Consider the following 16978-nt stretch of genomic DNA (forward strand, 5'->3'; position numbering starts at 1 on the left):
CCGCATGTCGCTGTCGGAATTTTTTCATTTCGTCTTAATACGGACGCGAGTGACAGAGCAGAAGTTTCTCAGATAATTTAATTTCTCAACCAATTAAAAAAGACGTGTAAGCAAAGGCAGACAATCCTATGTGTTTGAGGCCGCGTGACGTAAGCGTCGCGGTGCGCTATTTGATCTCGTTCACTGTAATTTGTAACGAACACGGACCTCGGCTTGAGTCAACTGATCGCGAGAAATGCTCCATAAAATACTGAATTTTGCATGTTTTTATCGCAAACTTTAATCTACTGTAAGCTAGATAAATAAAGTTCACTTACCTTTTATTGTTCGTGTGATCTTCTGTCACGGTGTTTTTTGGGGGTTTGAGGTTGTTCACATGGCAATGTCTCGACCAATTAAAAACGAGCAGGAGTTTCTTTCAAAACGGCGTTTTAAAGAAGTAATAGTTTCAATTAGCGAACACTTCACGATTGCAGTCAAATTCGTACGAATCTTATCCTCCCCCACCCCCACTCCTTGAGGCCTTTCAGGCTTTTGAAATAGAGAATAAACTTTAACAGCTGTTTTTATTTTAGCACTGCTTCGATGTAACAAAGATGGCTCAACATAACTCACGTATTCTTTCCTCGCATCCTGAAGCATACTCCCGCTCTTTTTAATGTTTTCTGGCTTCAACAAACCAAGAGAATGCCATTTTAAAATGCATCGAAAAGCACATCGCTCCTGTTATCAACAAAAGAATCTCTGACCTTCGAGAAGTTCGCGCATCAAACAAGTCGCCTTATCGTGTCCTCAGTGTTGGAAGTGGGGAGGGTGAAAATGATATAAGCATTTTAAAAGCCTTGAATGACAATATTCCTCTTGCCGTAGGAGAATCATTGTCACTGTTCAACCGTGTAATTGAGCCAGATGTTGATAGGCTGGCGTCCTTTCGTACAAAAGCTGTGAATCTAGCCGAACATTTCAGGAGACCTGCAAATATTGACTTTGAATGGATTCCGATGACATTCGAAGAATATACGTCACAGAAGAAGGCAGATGACGTCAAATTTAATGTGGTTCATTTCATTCACAGCATCTATTACGTCAGAATAGAAGACGCCCTTGTGCACTGCTATGAAAAAGAGCTGGGGAGGGAGGGCGTAATAATATCCATCGCTCAACACGAAACCAGTCCGATTCGCAAGCTTCCTGACGAATTCTCTGATCAACACGTGGCCTTATATCCTTCTAATGGAGATGTAATTGCCGTGGCGATCGCGCGAGGATGGAAATATTTCGTATGTCCTAGTGATTTGAAAAGCCTTGATGTTACCGCCATTTTTGATTGGTCCTCGCACGAAGGAGGTTATCTCTTGGATTTTCTAACAGCTAGGATAGATGTGCGTCAAAGCGAAGAGAAAGCAACAGTCGAGAAAATCTTAAAGTTTTGGCAGGATCAATCGTTTATTAACGAGCACGGAAGGAGAATTGTGACACTAAGAGACAATGCAGTCATCATTTTAAAAGGATTTGATCATTAAAAGGCTTTCTTTACTGCTGAGGTGTTAAGCAAGAAAACGCCCAACCAATTATTATGACCAATGTTTGAAATAATGTTTAATGACCTGTCAACTAAGGACCTCAAATTATTTTCCAATAGCGATACTTAGTTAATGAATTGACGTGATTGTGTTTATTAAGACAATGGCTATATTAAAATGATAGTAGGTGGCCAATGACAGTTTATTTTATGGTGCATCGATTTTAACCCTCGGACGTACAAGGGGGGGGGGGGGGGGGGTGGATGCCACCCCCCATAAGGTTTTTTTTCCAAATTTTGAAAAAACGATTTACTCTACCATACTGAAATTTTCAGTAGCTGTTCATTCATCCTTTGCGGAAATTTTGATATGTCAACCATGTGTCCATGGTATTTGACGTTGCCATGGCAACGTCATAAATACAAGCAGGTCTTGCCAAAAATCGTCATTTTTACCATTTTTCTTAATTTTTCCAGTTTTTTAAAACAGAAGTGCAAGATGTGTTTATTTTTACATTCCGTAAGCATTTTGGCTTGATTTTGCATCAATTTCCCTTATTTTCTGACTTTCTAAAAAAATGTTGAAATCCAAGATGGCGGATCCAAGATGGCCGCTCTAATGACGTCACGTGACGTCATATGACGTCACAGCCAATTAAAATTATGTCATCTTGTAGAGTAAGCTAAGGGCTTTCTTCTCAGTTAAAAATAATTTCTCTACGCCTTAATATAACGAAAACTCCGTGGAGGGGTTCCATCCACCCCCCCCCCCCCCCCCTTGTACGATGGTGGGGGTGTGAGATTGCTTGTACGTCCGAGGGTTAAGTTTTACTCCATAAAATTTTAGTCCTATTCGATGTCTTTCTCGGGAAATCGTACAAAAGCCTTTCGACCGTTAACTATGACTGATGAAAGGTGAGTTTCTTGGTCGGACGGAAATAGTTCCTTAATTGACTCATCAATGTAGCTAATATTTTTAGATAGTTGATTAGTTTATCTAAGTAACTTTTTGAATTATTGTAGAGCTTTATCTGAATTTCATGTCGTTGTAGTATGCATGCTCAGACCTTGTTCATTTGAAAACTGTAGAATTTGTAACTTTGTATTTTCATATCGCTGTAATTCTTGATTGATGTATTGTTTTTTTAGTTGTTAGTCTGTTTATAACCATAGAACTCCGAAAGAAAAGGCGCTTGTTACTTTCGGTTTTATAGCAGCCTAAATTCGGCGGCCTGTTGACTCCTATTGATTCTGAGGGTCGCTACTTTCGGGTTATTATAATCGAATAGCGTATACAGGCATAACATCGTACGCGTAACAAAAGGGAGGAAGTTGCATTTCTTTTAGCGCGAATTACAAATGTCCCCATTCGCTGTTTTCACCGTTCCCATAATACATCTTGTTTACCCCCCAAAATTTTTGCATAAGCATTGTTTTCAATTTCTCCTGGGATTTACAATGACGTACAATCGTCCCAAGAGAAATTGAAAACAATGCTTATGCAAAAATTTTGGGGGTAAACAAGATGTATTATGGGATCGTGAAAAAAGCGAATTGGGTTTTTCAGTCCCTTTAATTTAAAAATCACTCCTTGTGAATATCACAGCACATGACGCCGACCAGGTTACTCAAGGCTATTTTCCTTATTTTTTGTGTAAATTAGAGTGTATTTTTGTTACCTAAGTTTTTTTTTTCACTGTAGCTTGCAATTATTGGATTTCTACTTATATTCCTATGTTTTTCACGTTAACATTGCTTTCACTGGCTCTGCCTAGGCTACAGATATCCCTAAACTGTTTACGTTGTAGCTTATATTTAGCTTATGTCAGTGCTCAAACTGTATTAAACTGAAGTAATAAACTCGATCGCTGGCGACTCTTTCCACAAAATATTGTGTTGTTTGCGTCTTTACTTCTGAGTTCGCGAAACGAAAGAGAATAGAGAGGGTCTCCTAGGGGTTTTCGAGAACAAGGGAACATGACTAATTTCAACTGGGCAACAAGGCAACATGAAACAGGTTTTTGGGAAGACGGGAACAAAACACTGTAAAAAGGGACGGCAAACATAATTGAAATAGATAGGTAAAAGGCAATTATCTTATGACGATGTTTTCCTCTCATGTCGTCAATGTCTTTCTTTTTTTAAAATCCGCTATTTACGGCTTTCGTTGAACTGCAGTATGGGTATTCACTCTAAGCTACTAGGTAGATATACTAAGCAAATTGGCGGAAAGTACGAACACACCGCAGTGACCACCAACTGGAGTGAATGTGGCACAAGGAAATGATCGTGTTCTCGTGCCAATTACTGTGGCGATTAATCGAGAATGCAGCAATGCATTGGGCATTTGAAGTTGGAATTGGTTGTGAAAGCAACGGGGAGTTAACCAATTTGATTTCACGGACAAGAGAAGGATCCCCACCAAAATGTCTGGTTTATTAAATACAAACGCGTTGAATCCCCGCGTCGGTATTGTCGTGTTAATCCCCCACCCGTCCCGATTCAATTGCCTGGTGCATAACCCAACAAGAACCTACAATAATATTTATGTTCATCACAAACCTTCGCGGTAACGTTAAAATGTGTATTGAATCCTTTATTGGCTAATCTTCTGCTGTAATACTCGCACCTCTTCGGATTATTCTCTGAAATTTTGGAAGGCTTCGGTTAAGCGTAAAGAGTCTTCCATATATAAAAGCTTTGGTATTCTTCGTTGTGCTTCGTGAAATCTTCGGAACGGTATGGATGATCCGATCATAACACTTAAACGTTGATGACATGGATTTCATTCACATCTTCGCTATCCTTACCAACGTGTAATTCCATTTAGAGTTAACTTGTATCACATTTACGGTAACTCAGGTTGTTACATTTTATTACATTTAGGTAGTGCGCAGTGCTGGCAATTTTTGTAGTTTACACTTTCGAAATTTACGTGTCATTTGACCGTGAAGGTTAATTGTTGTTGACGATATCTTCGCTGAAATTATGAAATTAGTTTACTTTCAGTGTTTACAAAGCCCCAAACCCTGAAAATAGCCTTAATGTAGCACTCGTCAAGGTTTTTGACGTACGAATTAATTAAAGTCGAAGACAAAAGTGATCTTCAGCTAATTAAGTGTCCACGCTGATTGCACTGCATTACACAGCCGCACTTACACAGCGAAAAAGACGAAGACGAAGACGATTGCAGGTAAATTGATAATTAGCTCTTTGATTTCTTTATGTACACTGAAGGTTGTTATTTCATAGATAATTGCTGAGGATCACAGCATTATTGGGTATATTGGGCAGGCAGCTGAGGACGCAGGTCTCAGCTACACCCCTCTGTAACAGACCTGGTGAAACCCGACCTGGTGGGTTATTTTGCCCTCCCTGGTGGAAATATAACTATAACGTAGTAAGCCGTGGTCGCCTTTGATCTTTTGACCCGTGTTAAGACATTCATAACAGTCTTCCACGCTGTGACTCGTGGCCTTCGGTGGATGAATATCCAGCTTTCCACTTTCAGTCGACAGGGTAGCATAACACATAGTTTACGGTGCTGGAATTCGGTTAATAAGGCATGCCTGTTATCCAGAGAGAGGCTGATAATATATAACAGGAGAAAAAGAAACAGAAGCCAAGAGCTCGTGACAAAGCGTCCGTCCGCCATCTTGATTAGCAAGCTTGAATAACTTGAGTATAACTTGACTATAACTTAATGTTAATAGCAAAAAGTAATTGTTAACTTTTTTCTATTCTTTTTGTCGCTTGTTCTGCTGTCATGCACGTCACTGAAGAGACAAAACAGATCTGTTTTCTTTTCTGTATAATACGACCTTGTGAATGTTTCAGAGCGATTTGAACAGCGCGCGCGGCCCAAAGCGAATGTGTGGAAGTATTTTCGACCCGGCTATCTACAGCGTTTTATAGAATAAATACGCAGAGGATAATCAGCTTGACCGATATAATTCTTGGTGAGTATTAAGTGCCTTTTTTCCGTCGATTAAGCAGCTTTGGGCAGTTTGAGCGGCGTTTGATGTAAATATCGTGTTTAACTTTGCAGCCCGCCGGCACAATGTGATGTAAAAAATACTCAAGTTATTCAAGTGCATTCAAGATCATTCAAGTGGCGTATTACGGTAAACTTTAATTAAGCTGCCTCAAATTGTAAGTACAGTGTAAATAGTTCTTTGTGTAGCTTTCAACTGCATGAAACTAATAATGTCTAGCTGGAGGACAGCAGTCATTAACACGTATTTTTCATTGTTCGCTAAATCCGAAAAAAGAACAATTCACTCGACCTGTAAAAGATATAAGCAGACGGTTTTCTTAGTTTGATTCTTTATGCATTGACCTTCCAAAAATTGATTAACGAATGAGAGCCGACATTTTGAACATATTGCAACTGTAACGGTAAACGGACAACACAGTTTAAATTTAAGCGCGCGCGTGCTAGACAACCACTGGATCTGTCTCTTGGTGCTCGTCTCTTTTGATAATAAATCTTTATGTCAGTTACCTTCTGGAAAAGTAATTTAACTTGTATTCAGGTTAGCAGGGCTTGAGAGACGTTCAAACTAGGGAGTCGAAAAAATTATCTCACGAAAAGTTCTCCCAATTTCTTTGAAACAAAATCGAATATCGGAATTTGTTCTTCTGTTCGTCATCGCTTCTGCATGCATTGCGTGTCGTTTACTCTGATGGGCAAAGACTTGCGAGAATTTCAGTGGATTTCAGAAATATAACCCCTGCGACTGCTTCAAGTCCTAGTGCGAACTGAAAGTGTCAATAGTATGGTGACTCATCGGCTCATTGTGGCAATGATTTGTTAAATTTGACCAATTGCGGATCTAGTGGCGGTAATGCGCTATGCGATACAAAGAACGCTCGGGCATAGCAAAATCGGCCCGTTTGCCGTATAACGCGAAGGCAGAAAAGGACGTCTTATACAAGAAATTTAGTCCGACGCCTTTATTTGATTCCGTTTTGTCCTTTGCCACTTTTCTTCGTGTAAGAGCAGGATACAAACAGTACGTTACTTCAGTTGTTTACGTGCATTGCGAAAAAACGACGGTGTCATCTACAGCCGTTAGTTAGGCGACATCGGTGCGGAAAGTTATGTACGATTACCCCGCTAAGTTTATTGCAAATTGGGTCACAGAGTTTTGCATGTATATACATACATACATGGTTAGATTTAATAAATCATCGACCTCCGTTGTGAAAAAAGTAATCAGCCTGGTGGATTTTTGACTTCCCTGGTCGATTTTGTGTTGAAAACCTGGTGGAAAATTAGGTGTCACCAGGTCTGTTACAGAGGGGTGTTCAGCTGCTTGCAATACATACCCAATAATGCTGTGAGCCGAAGTAATTATCAATTATAATTATTGATCCTCCTAAAACCCTATTTAATCACCTTTTATATAGCGGAATCACCTTTTATATAGCGACTGAGTTTTTATGTTAAAAACTCCAACTCCAAGTGTCAACAGGACGTTCTGATAAAAACGAACTGGGAATGTTTAAATTAAAATGTCTCAGTAGTGTCCATAGGGCAGTTGCAGCACGCTGTAAAGGGGCTGGCACACGAGTTCGATTTGGCGCTGCTGGATGTAGCAGGGACAAGTTAAATCGCAATGCGTGCAAACACAAAAAAATGTAGCAGGAACAAGTTGCATAGACACACATCGCATCGTGGCGTTTCGCTTGCCATATTGGCACGTTTCGCTGCAACAAAAACCTACTACAATTCCTTTTGTTCGTGCATGTTTATTTTGTCCCTACTTTGTGTCGTTGCGACATGTCCATGCAAGATGCCGATCTTAAAAGAACAAACAATTCTTAATAATACGTGTAAACATGTACGCAGTAAAGCAGTTCGAGTTGTAATTAAGTTGTACAAATTTACACGTTCGCGTCATTGTCATGTTATGATATTGTTTGTTCCATGTTGGAGTTTAAGCAAAGTTAATTTTTTTAATGGACGCTTTACTTTTTTGTTGTCATTTTAAAGAACAAATGAAAAACGAATGCCAACCGTTGGCAATAAATATTTTAACATTTTCGTTAAAGTTGCCACCTCCCGTTAACATTACGAAGCTAATTCGTGATAAGCCCGAACGTGCCCTTCTCACCATTCTCCTCTGTTCATAGCTTAAATCTCTTAAACAAGAAGTTCCGCTATAAAAGGGATAGCAACTCCCACATTTAACACTTCTCGGGCGCGAAATGCAAATTTGTACTTTTGCATTCGTGGCACGTTGTGATGCCGAGCATCCTTCAAGCTGAACATGCTTTATTGACAAAAATATGAAAAATAACTTCCTAACGTTTAACAGAATATTCCTAGCGAAAATGAAACACATTTTATCAGTAACAGTTGTGGAAAATACGCAGGTTGTTTGCCAGTTGTTTACGCTTTGATGATTGACTGACAACTGGGCGTGAAAATCGCCAGGCCAGGCCCCTTTTACACCGGAACTTCTTGTTTAAACGATGGCAAACAAACTAAATTTAAGTTCTGATCAAGAAACTGATTTATTTTTCTTTATAGTTAAAACAAAATGTGTGTAGAATCGTTCTCGTTCCAAAAAATGGCTTTAAACCTTTCGATTTTCTAGTACGATGGCTGATTAGCATGATTTTTGTGTTTCTCAAAATGCCTTGAAAGTAAGCCAATCGTGACTTAATAATAGAGCCTTGTCTGTAACACCTGTTTTTATTTCAGCTCTGATCCGAAAGATGGCTCAACATAACTCTCGCCTTCTATCCTCTCATCCTGAAGCATACTCCCGCTCTTTTCAATGTTTTCTGGCTTCAACAAACCAAGAGAATGCCATTTTACAATGCATCGAAAAGCACATCGTTCCTGTTATCACCAAAAGAATCTCTGATCTTCAAGAAGTTCGCGCATCAAACAAGTCGCCTTATCGTGTCCTCAGTGTTGGAAGTGGGGAGGGTGAAAATGATATAAGCATTTTAAAAGCCTTGAATGACAAGATTCCTCTTGCAGTAGGAGAATCATTGTCACTGTTCAACCGTGTAATTGAGCCAGACGTTGATAGGCTGGCGTCCTTTCGCACAAAAGCTGAGAATCTAGCCGAACATTTCAGGAGACACGCAAATATTGATTTTGAATGGATTCCGATGACATTCGAAGAATATACGTCACAGAAGAAGGCAGATGACGTCAAATTTAATGTGGTTCATTTCATGCACAGCATCTATTACCTTGGAGTAGAAGACGCGCTCGTTCATTGCTACGAGAAAGAGCTTGGAAAGGAGGGCATCATAATATCAATCGCTCAAAGCGAAGAGGACCCTATGATGATGTTCGCAGCCAAGTTTCCCGATGTGCGTAGCCCTTCAACTCCTAGGAATAGGGATGTTGTTGCTACAGCTACCCAGAGAGGATGGAGGCATTTTGCGTGTCCGGGTGATTCTAACAACCTGGATATTACCAACATTTTTGATAGCTCGTCGCGCGAAGGAAATAACCTCTTGGATTTTTTGACAAATAGAGTAGATGTTCGACAAAACGAAGAAAAGGAAACACTTGAGAGGATCTTAAAGTTTTGGAAAGATCAGTCGTTTATGAGCGAGCAAGGAAGGAAAATTGTGAAACTAAGAGACAACGCTGTCATCATTTTGAAAGGATTCGATCATTAAAAGACTTTTTTTGTTTTGTTTTGAGCGGAAAATCAAATTTCCGCGGTGAAAGTATCAGTCGATAGTTCCTCGACGGAAACACTTTAGTGTTTAAATAAAGATACTTAGTTGAATTACTTGGATAAATTGACCTGATTGCGTTTATTTGGACAATGTACAAATGACTTATTAGTAGGTCACCAATAACGTGAGATGATGATGGTGTATCGATTTATGATTCAATTTTTTTTCGATACAGGTTTAGTCTCAGGAAATCGTAGAAAAAAAAAACCTGTGGACCGTAAACTATGATAGAAAAAAAGTAAATATTTTTGATTGGAGGAAAATAGTTCCTTTTTATTCATCGATGTAATTATAGATAGTTGGTCAGACTATGTACCATGGTGGTAAAGTAACATGTTTTCAATTATTGAAGAGCTTTATTTGAATCTTACGACGTTGTAGTATACATGCTCAAAGACTTGTATATTTGAAAACTGTAGAATTTGTAATTTTGTATTTTCATATCGCTATAGGTCTTGATTGATATAATCTTATTTAGTTTGTTAGTCTATTTATAACCATAAAGCTCCGGAAGACACGCCGCTTGTTACTTTTGTTTGTTTGTAATAGCAGCCTACATTCGACGGCCTGTAATTGGTACTATATTGATTCTAAGGGTTGCCACTTGTATCGAGTAGCGTATACAGGCATAAAATCGTACGCGAAATAAAAGGGAAAAAAGTTGTATTTCTTTTAGCGTGAATTGCAAATATTCCCATTTGGGTTTTCAGTCCCTTTAATTTATAAACCACTCCTTGTGAATATCATACCTTTGACGTCGACCAGTTTACTCGAGGCAATCTCCTTATTTTTGTGTAAGTTTTTTTTTTTTTTTTTAATGTAGCTTGTAATAATTGGAATTTCTACTTATATTCCTATTTGCCACGTTGACATTGTTTTCACTGTCTCCGCCTAGGCTGCAGATTTTTCTTCACTGTTCACGTTGAAGCTTATATTTAGCCTGTGGCAGACTGTAACTTTTTAGAGTTCGCTTATATCTCTGTATTAACTGATTTATAGACTCGATCGCTGGAGGCTCCCCAGCCTCCACAAACTGTTGTTGTTGTTGTTGTTGTTTTTTTATTTACAATAGAAATGTTTTCTATTCGGCTGAGCGCCCGAAGCGAAAGAGAATAGAAAATCCATTAGGACTCATTCACTGTACTTTGCACATCGTTTTACACTGTATGTACGGCGTAGCGTAGTAATCAGGTGTGAATCTCTACAAACCGTTGGAGGTACTCCTCTTTCGATTGTCTGGAACTCCTCAAATTTTAAAGCTTGCTCTGTATCTTTTGCTGTTACAAAATGCTAAAAGTATCTGTCAGATACGTTCGCCGCCCAGTATCTGTAAGATACTGGGCGGCGAACGCCTGGAATCAACTGCCAGACCGAGTAAGAACAATTGCTACACTACAGGCCTTCCGTAATGCTGTGCGCAGCTAGATAGTCCCTTTTAATTTTAATTTAATTTAATACTTATTTATTAATGAATTTTTCGTTCTGTATATATTTTTACATTTGTAATTTATTTTCTCGGCATATTAGCATATGTTTTGCTAGGGGCCTAGCCAGCCCCCGTCAGCTCCGAGGGTAAATAAATTTTATTGATTGATTGATTGATTGTTGCTGTAAATGAAAAATAATAATAACGTGCTGTGTAGCACTTTGTGTTTTAGTACTAGTTTTGCGAAACGTTTCGGGAATAACCCTTTCATTAGTCGCAAAGTTCAAAACCGTTGAGCGACAATCAAACATTATTATCCGCCTGATCGATGTTGTTGTATATCGTTATGTTTAGAAAGTTTTTCTATAGGGTGTTCTTGTGTACACCTTAGCTTGTATGATTTGCTATGGCAAAACTGGGGACAAAAAAAAAAACTGTCGAAGTCTTATGCCGCATAGTCAAGGATAAGATGGTGATGTGTAGGATTCGCTCATCCAGCAAACCGCGAAAAATTCTTGAAAAATGCAAGAATTATATAATCATGATTACAACTTCGAAAGAATTAATAGTGCTTTTGTTCGATTATTTAGAACTTCAAACATTATTGAAAGGAATGAGGTCTACGTATGAAGGCTCGACTTCCCACCCCTTTAAAGCGAAAATTGAGACAGCGACATAAAATATTGAGTCTACTCAGTGTTTAATTATGATTACTGAAGTTTCCGAGAAACGTCATTACAGATGATAGGATGTCAGTAGAAAAGTTATTACAAGCTGACCGCTGTGTTGCTGTTTTTGTAACGATTTATAACAATGATTTTGGAAGACTACCGGTCGTCTGCTTATATATTCTTATGAGAAACGGAGTTAACGGTTAAATAAATGTTATGTAGCTGTCTTTGGCCTTAGTTTCCAGTTCTTATAAATCGTCTAATTTTTACGAGCAAATTATGTTAGAATGTGTAAATTTGTGGCTCAAATTTCCTTTATTCGTTTACGCATTGATGTCTCAAGTACTTGTTAAAGCAGATAAAAGGCTCTGAAACAGTGCGCTGCATATTTATTATAGTTGGCACTCCTTAAATTCGCTACCATTCAAAACAAATGAAGAGCTTTGATTGTGGTGTTACAACAATCAACAGCTTTTACTAGTTACTTAATTGTATTTGTACTCTTTAGTATTTCATCACATAAATGAAGCTTCGAACAGCACGTGACAATTATATCAAAATCTTTATAATCAGTAGTCTTCATGCAATGGTTGATAGTTTTTATTACAAATGCAATGCCTGAAAAAATGATTTACTGGGAAGTGACTAGGCTTTATTCGAATGAACTGACGGGGTCTGGCTAATTATGCAGTCACTACATTTATTTATTCAAATAACTACTTTAGAAGGGTGCGCTAATAAGAAACTTTACTACAAGAATACGCTTTCTTTCATGAGTAAAAGCATATATCACGGGTTGGCAATGTCATGCTTCTGCAGCTATTTACTAAAAGTGGTACAAGATGCTGCACAAAGCAAGAGCAAAGGCAGGTACTCCGGCAGTGATGAACACAGACAGACCCTCTCGGCTCGCTGCAGCAGCTGGTCCTTAAATGGTTGGTGAAACAGCGGCACATGTAAGAAAAATATTCAAATTGAAGAATTAGTCTACGGCGGTAAGATAAATAAAAGAAGCCGGTATTTAACGTAGTCCAGTGACACTTAAGATCTCTTCTAAGAGATCAGTGCTAAACATGCACACGGATCAAACTTTTTCGAAACGCACAAGAATCAAAATGTGTCGAAAAAAACTAGGAGTTAGTGAAGATGTTGTTTTGCCGCAACATCTCTTATATAGATCGACATGAAGTACAAAGCAATTTGTGTTAAATATTTAACAATTAGACTACGAGCCCAAGTTTTCTATGAGCAAATAGTCAACGAGGCGCAGCCGAGTTGACTATCGCTCATAGAAAACGAGGGCGAGTAGTCTAATTGTTTTAGTAGAAACTCTAGAGGATTGCAGTCTTAAACCTACAATATTGTGCACTTTGAAGACAAATATCAAGAAAATTTACCGCTTAAGAGCTACGCGAGCGCGCGACTGTTTTCTATCGGCGAATAGAAATCAGTGGGAGAACCAATCAGATTCGTGGATTTCCATTAGAACACAGCTGAGTTTCTACTAAAACAAAATAGTGAACGCAATATGTAGCGAGGGTCTGGATGGGGTACTAGAATCCCAGTTTTAAGTTAAATTTTCGGCAGTTTCTCAGCTACAAAAATTCAATCTCATTTTTCAGATGTCAGAGTAAATTTTGCAGATCTTAAATCTCAGTGCCATTTCTGACAGTTTGACCTCATCCAGACTCTCCTAATGGTTTGCACAGGTAATTACCGTCTGGTGTAAACACGGTGATTGTAGCTTGTGACAAGGTTGTAGTCTGGTTGTTGCATTCGTTATCAGTACAGCATTCGATTCCACACTTCAGCAAGGTCCAATCTTCGCGTGCTTTAAGAGCGCCACCAAGAGCGAAACACGCTGCCTTTTTATCTGAAACAACAAATAAATCAAATCAAATCAAATACAGAATAATTGCTTCAAAAGGACCTGAAAATGTAACATTGAACATTTTTTTGACTAGTAGGCACAATTGCACTTGTCAACAAGCAACATGTTTTAATCACACTCTTTTTTTATAAGAATTTATTTTAAAAGAATATTGAGGAATATTATAGGAATAAACCCGAAGCTGAGATTTTGAAAAGAATGGAAGTTTGTGTTTTCAAAATTTGTAAATAGATAAACTATTTGTAAATAGTAAACTAAAATATATAAAAATTATATAAAACTATATAAAAAAATCCCTTTATCTTAATCATGTAAACGGAAAAACTAGCAAATAAAACGATACAAACCTGCACTAGCCAAATTTTTGATGCCAATGACTGTTCGATGAACAGTACATTTTATAAATATGTATGGCGTACAGCACAAACGAAATGGTCAAATGATATAATCTAAGAAAATTCGGAAGAATATTTTCAGCCTTAAATCGGCAGAAAATGACAATATTCAGCCTGGGACGGAAAAACAATATTTTTTAAAGAGAAAAAAAAAGAGTTTATGTATACAGCATTCCTATTTATAGTGACACAGGATGTCTACAGCTATGAAACCCTCCCGGACGCGCCTTACCTTTTGAAATATATGATTATATATTTACCTCTACAGTCAATACATCCCCGAATGAAGCCATCCTAGACATTTCCGTTCTCGTCCCGATATTTTCCAACCGCAGACGTACAATGACTTGTACCGAGTGAATTTCGATCCGTGGCACATGTTTGGCTTTGCTGGTTAGCGGTGCAAGTGGCCTCGTCACGCTCGGCACAAGCGTGACATTCTTTTGGACCATCCTCTGTGAGGGTAAATAAGGTAATTGAGACCTAATCCTTGGCCCCAACAAATATGTTAATCAAAGAGGGCATGACTTTCTTTTTTCTCGGAAAATGTTATTTTGGACGACAGGAAAATTTTTGACGTCACAGAAACAACTGTTGAAAATAATTGGGAGCAAGGTCCAAAAGTTTGTGATTTGGTTTTTTTTCTCCAAGTAATAACTATATCACTTCTGCCAGAGTACGGAGGCGTAAAGGTTTTTTTGCAGTTACTAATAGATTATTACGAAACAAATTAAACGGGTATTGACTGCAAAACAAACACATTTTAAAAACATCCTTTCAGAAGATCTTTTTGACACGGACAGTGCATCTTTCATTCACCGCAAAAATGCTGTATATTTTTAGGGATCGAGTTTACCAAGTTTAATTTTTTTTTCATCCTTAATTATTATTATTTTTTTTTTTGCCGCTTTATTTTTTTTCTTCCTAAACAAATTGTCATAATAAAATATCTCTCAGTTCCGAGAAAATGACCTTCGACATCTGGACAGCGTTACTCGTGCATCATGTGCAAAGCTGCTATATCAATATTGATAAGTCTCTGTTCATAAGAAAAAAGGAAACAAAATATTTAAAAGGAAAAAGAATCTTGTAGGGATTTTATACTATTGAACTTATCTATAGTTTACTTAGTACACATACGCTATATAGCCTTTACTCATGGAAAAGTATTCCTTCATTCCCAGCATCCTTAGAATCAAAAGAACCTTGAAAAATTTAACACAGTTATAAAGTTAAACAGCCTGAATGCGTTTTATTACCGTCTTTAAACACAGAGTATGCATCCGAGGACAAAGTTAGGGCCTGGGTGTTACAGTAATCACCAGTACAGCATTTCATTTCACATTCCAGCAAGATCCAAAATTCCCGTGCTTTAAGAGCGCCACCAAGAGCAAAACACGCCGCATGATTATCTGGAACAACAAGTTTAAATGGTAAGTCGCTTATAAGGGCATCAGTTAGAGCAAAGTTAAACAAAGACTTTTGGCCGATGGAGACGAATATATCAGTTGTTATGAGCAACATTTTAAGTTTCCATTTTCATTACTTTAAACCTTCATTTACCTGCACAATCAATACAGCCTCGAATGAAGCCATCATGAACTTTTCCAAACTGATCCCTGTATTTGCCAACCGCAGAAGCACAGTGAGTTGTACCGAGTGAATTTCGATCTGTTGCACAGGTTTGGCTTATCTGATTCGCGGAGCAAGTGGCAGCGTCGCGCTCGGCACAAGCATGGCACTCCCTTGGACCAGCGTCTGCCAGAATAAAAAATAAAGAGACAAAAAGTGAGACGTTATTCTTGTCCCCGACAGGTATATATGCCCATTGGCGTTTAACAAGAGCCAACGGTTAATTGTGTGAAGCGATAATATAGTTACGGTTAAGTAATAGTCAAACTTGGGCCAAACGTACCCAAACCAACAAGAGTTTTTTTCCGAATGGCGTGGCATTTTAAGAAAATTTAAAATTATTGTAAGTTACCACCCTGCTAGTCAAATGTTGGCCTACAAGCGTTGAGAGAGGCCGTGCGTAAACAATTCGATAAGAAAGGCTTCATTCGGGAAGGCACATCAGGCCGCAGCTCACACCAGTTTTTTAAGCATTAAGCAACAACAAGTATTTCTTCTTACTTGATGAAATGCTAGTCCATCGAAAAATTACTTATCCTCAGCATTAGATTCGATTGTAGTCATTTATACACTTCGATGGAAAATAAGGGACTATGAGCATTGTGTCGCGCCCGAAAACACACCCTGGCTAGGGCTTGAAGCCGGACCGCTCGATCCGGAGTCCAGCGCGCAAACCACTAGGCCACTGTACCCCGGACACACACAATAACCAAAAGTAGTTTGGCGCATTAAGTTGTATATACAGTGCATTCCACGAGCAACAAATTGATATAAACTAAGACTCTACAAAAAACGGAAACTCGTTACTTTGAAACAAATGGATACTTACCAACTGCTTTTATCACAAGGCAGATGATTGTAAAATAAGCAACAGACTTCATGATCATTGAACTTCTTCCAGGTATATCAATAGTCGACGCTGTACTTCAGCTAGATGTTAATGCTTCGTGGTTTGCCTCGTAGGAAAATGTATTGTCGAGTAACGATGAACGGCTAAATAGCAAGCAGCTTTGTACAGTCACCGTCATAAAATGCACTTTGACGGAATTTAGCCAATCAATGCGCACTATGTTTGGGCTTTACTGGTTGGGTTATTCGAGGTATCTTTCCGAGAAAACTGCTATCATGATCTTATGCTGACGTCATTCAACGGTTCCCAATAAGCTGGGCGGGAAAATATCTTTACTAGCGTATTATTTAAGTCAGCTTTTCTTTTTCTTCTTACTTTTTCTTTTGAACCGCTAATTAATTAAATTATGGTCAATTCAGTAGTAGTTCGCCTAGAATTTTAGTTTGGCTACCTGCTAGCTTCTAAGATCCGAAAACAATGTTGTGTTAATAAAATTACTGTTTACTCTTTACAGCTGTTAACTAAGTGAAGGAGTCAGGGAGGGCCGGAAATTCCTTAGATTCTTGGAAAAATGCTCGTGAATTTCCAAGAAAAGCAGGAACACATAGAGTGGATCCAAGCTTTCTGGGAAAGACATTGAAATTTTCTAATGCTACACATAAACGTTTCCCGGAAAACCGGAAACCTGTGGTCTTCTGCGAAAGCAATTTTTTTTTAAAGGAAAACTGGCTTAACCCGTAAACGGGTGCCTTTATGTACAGATTATTTTCATGCAACAATGCGTACGAAGGAAGTAACACTTCTGAGGGTGCTGCGTTACTTAGTATTTTGGTGCCAGAGAGCCCCAGTCACGCCAGCGTCGCCTAAAATTAAAA

At 38.5% G+C, this 16978-nt stretch overlaps 2 protein-coding genes and 1 pseudogene across 2 annotated transcripts; 2 read left to right on the forward strand and 1 right to left on the reverse strand.

Moving 5' to 3' along the window:
- The first annotated feature begins 596 nt into the window (after positions 1-596).
- LOC144661211 (histamine N-methyltransferase-like) lies at positions 597-1744 on the forward strand (annotated as a pseudogene).
- A 2938-nt stretch (positions 1745-4682) lies between these two features.
- On the forward strand, positions 4683-9175 carry LOC144661608 (histamine N-methyltransferase-like). Its single transcript, XM_078522411.1, has 2 exons — positions 4683-4715; positions 8235-9175. Exon 2 carries the CDS (start codon positions 8249-8251, stop codon positions 9173-9175), a length of 927 nt encoding a protein of 308 aa, XP_078378537.1. The 5' UTR covers positions 4683-4715; positions 8235-8248.
- A 2744-nt stretch (positions 9176-11919) lies between these two features.
- Positions 11920-16232, reverse strand: LOC144661553 (putative skeletal organic matrix protein 2). The gene is made up of 6 exons (XM_078522365.1): positions 16083-16232; positions 15185-15379; positions 14881-15033; positions 13882-14076; positions 13053-13208; positions 11920-12262 (listed from the first exon to the last, which is right to left on the reverse strand). Exons 1-4 carry the CDS (start codon positions 16138-16140, stop codon positions 13916-13918), a joined length of 567 nt encoding a protein of 188 aa, XP_078378491.1. The 5' UTR covers positions 16141-16232; the 3' UTR covers positions 11920-12262; positions 13053-13208; positions 13882-13915.
- Positions 16233-16978: the final 746 nt, after the last annotated feature.

Source organism: Oculina patagonica, chromosome 7, assembly GCF_052425735.1.
Source record: "Oculina patagonica isolate OP01 chromosome 7, crgOcupat, whole genome shotgun sequence".
NCBI classification, from domain to species: Eukaryota; Metazoa; Cnidaria; class Anthozoa; order Scleractinia; family Oculinidae; genus Oculina; species Oculina patagonica.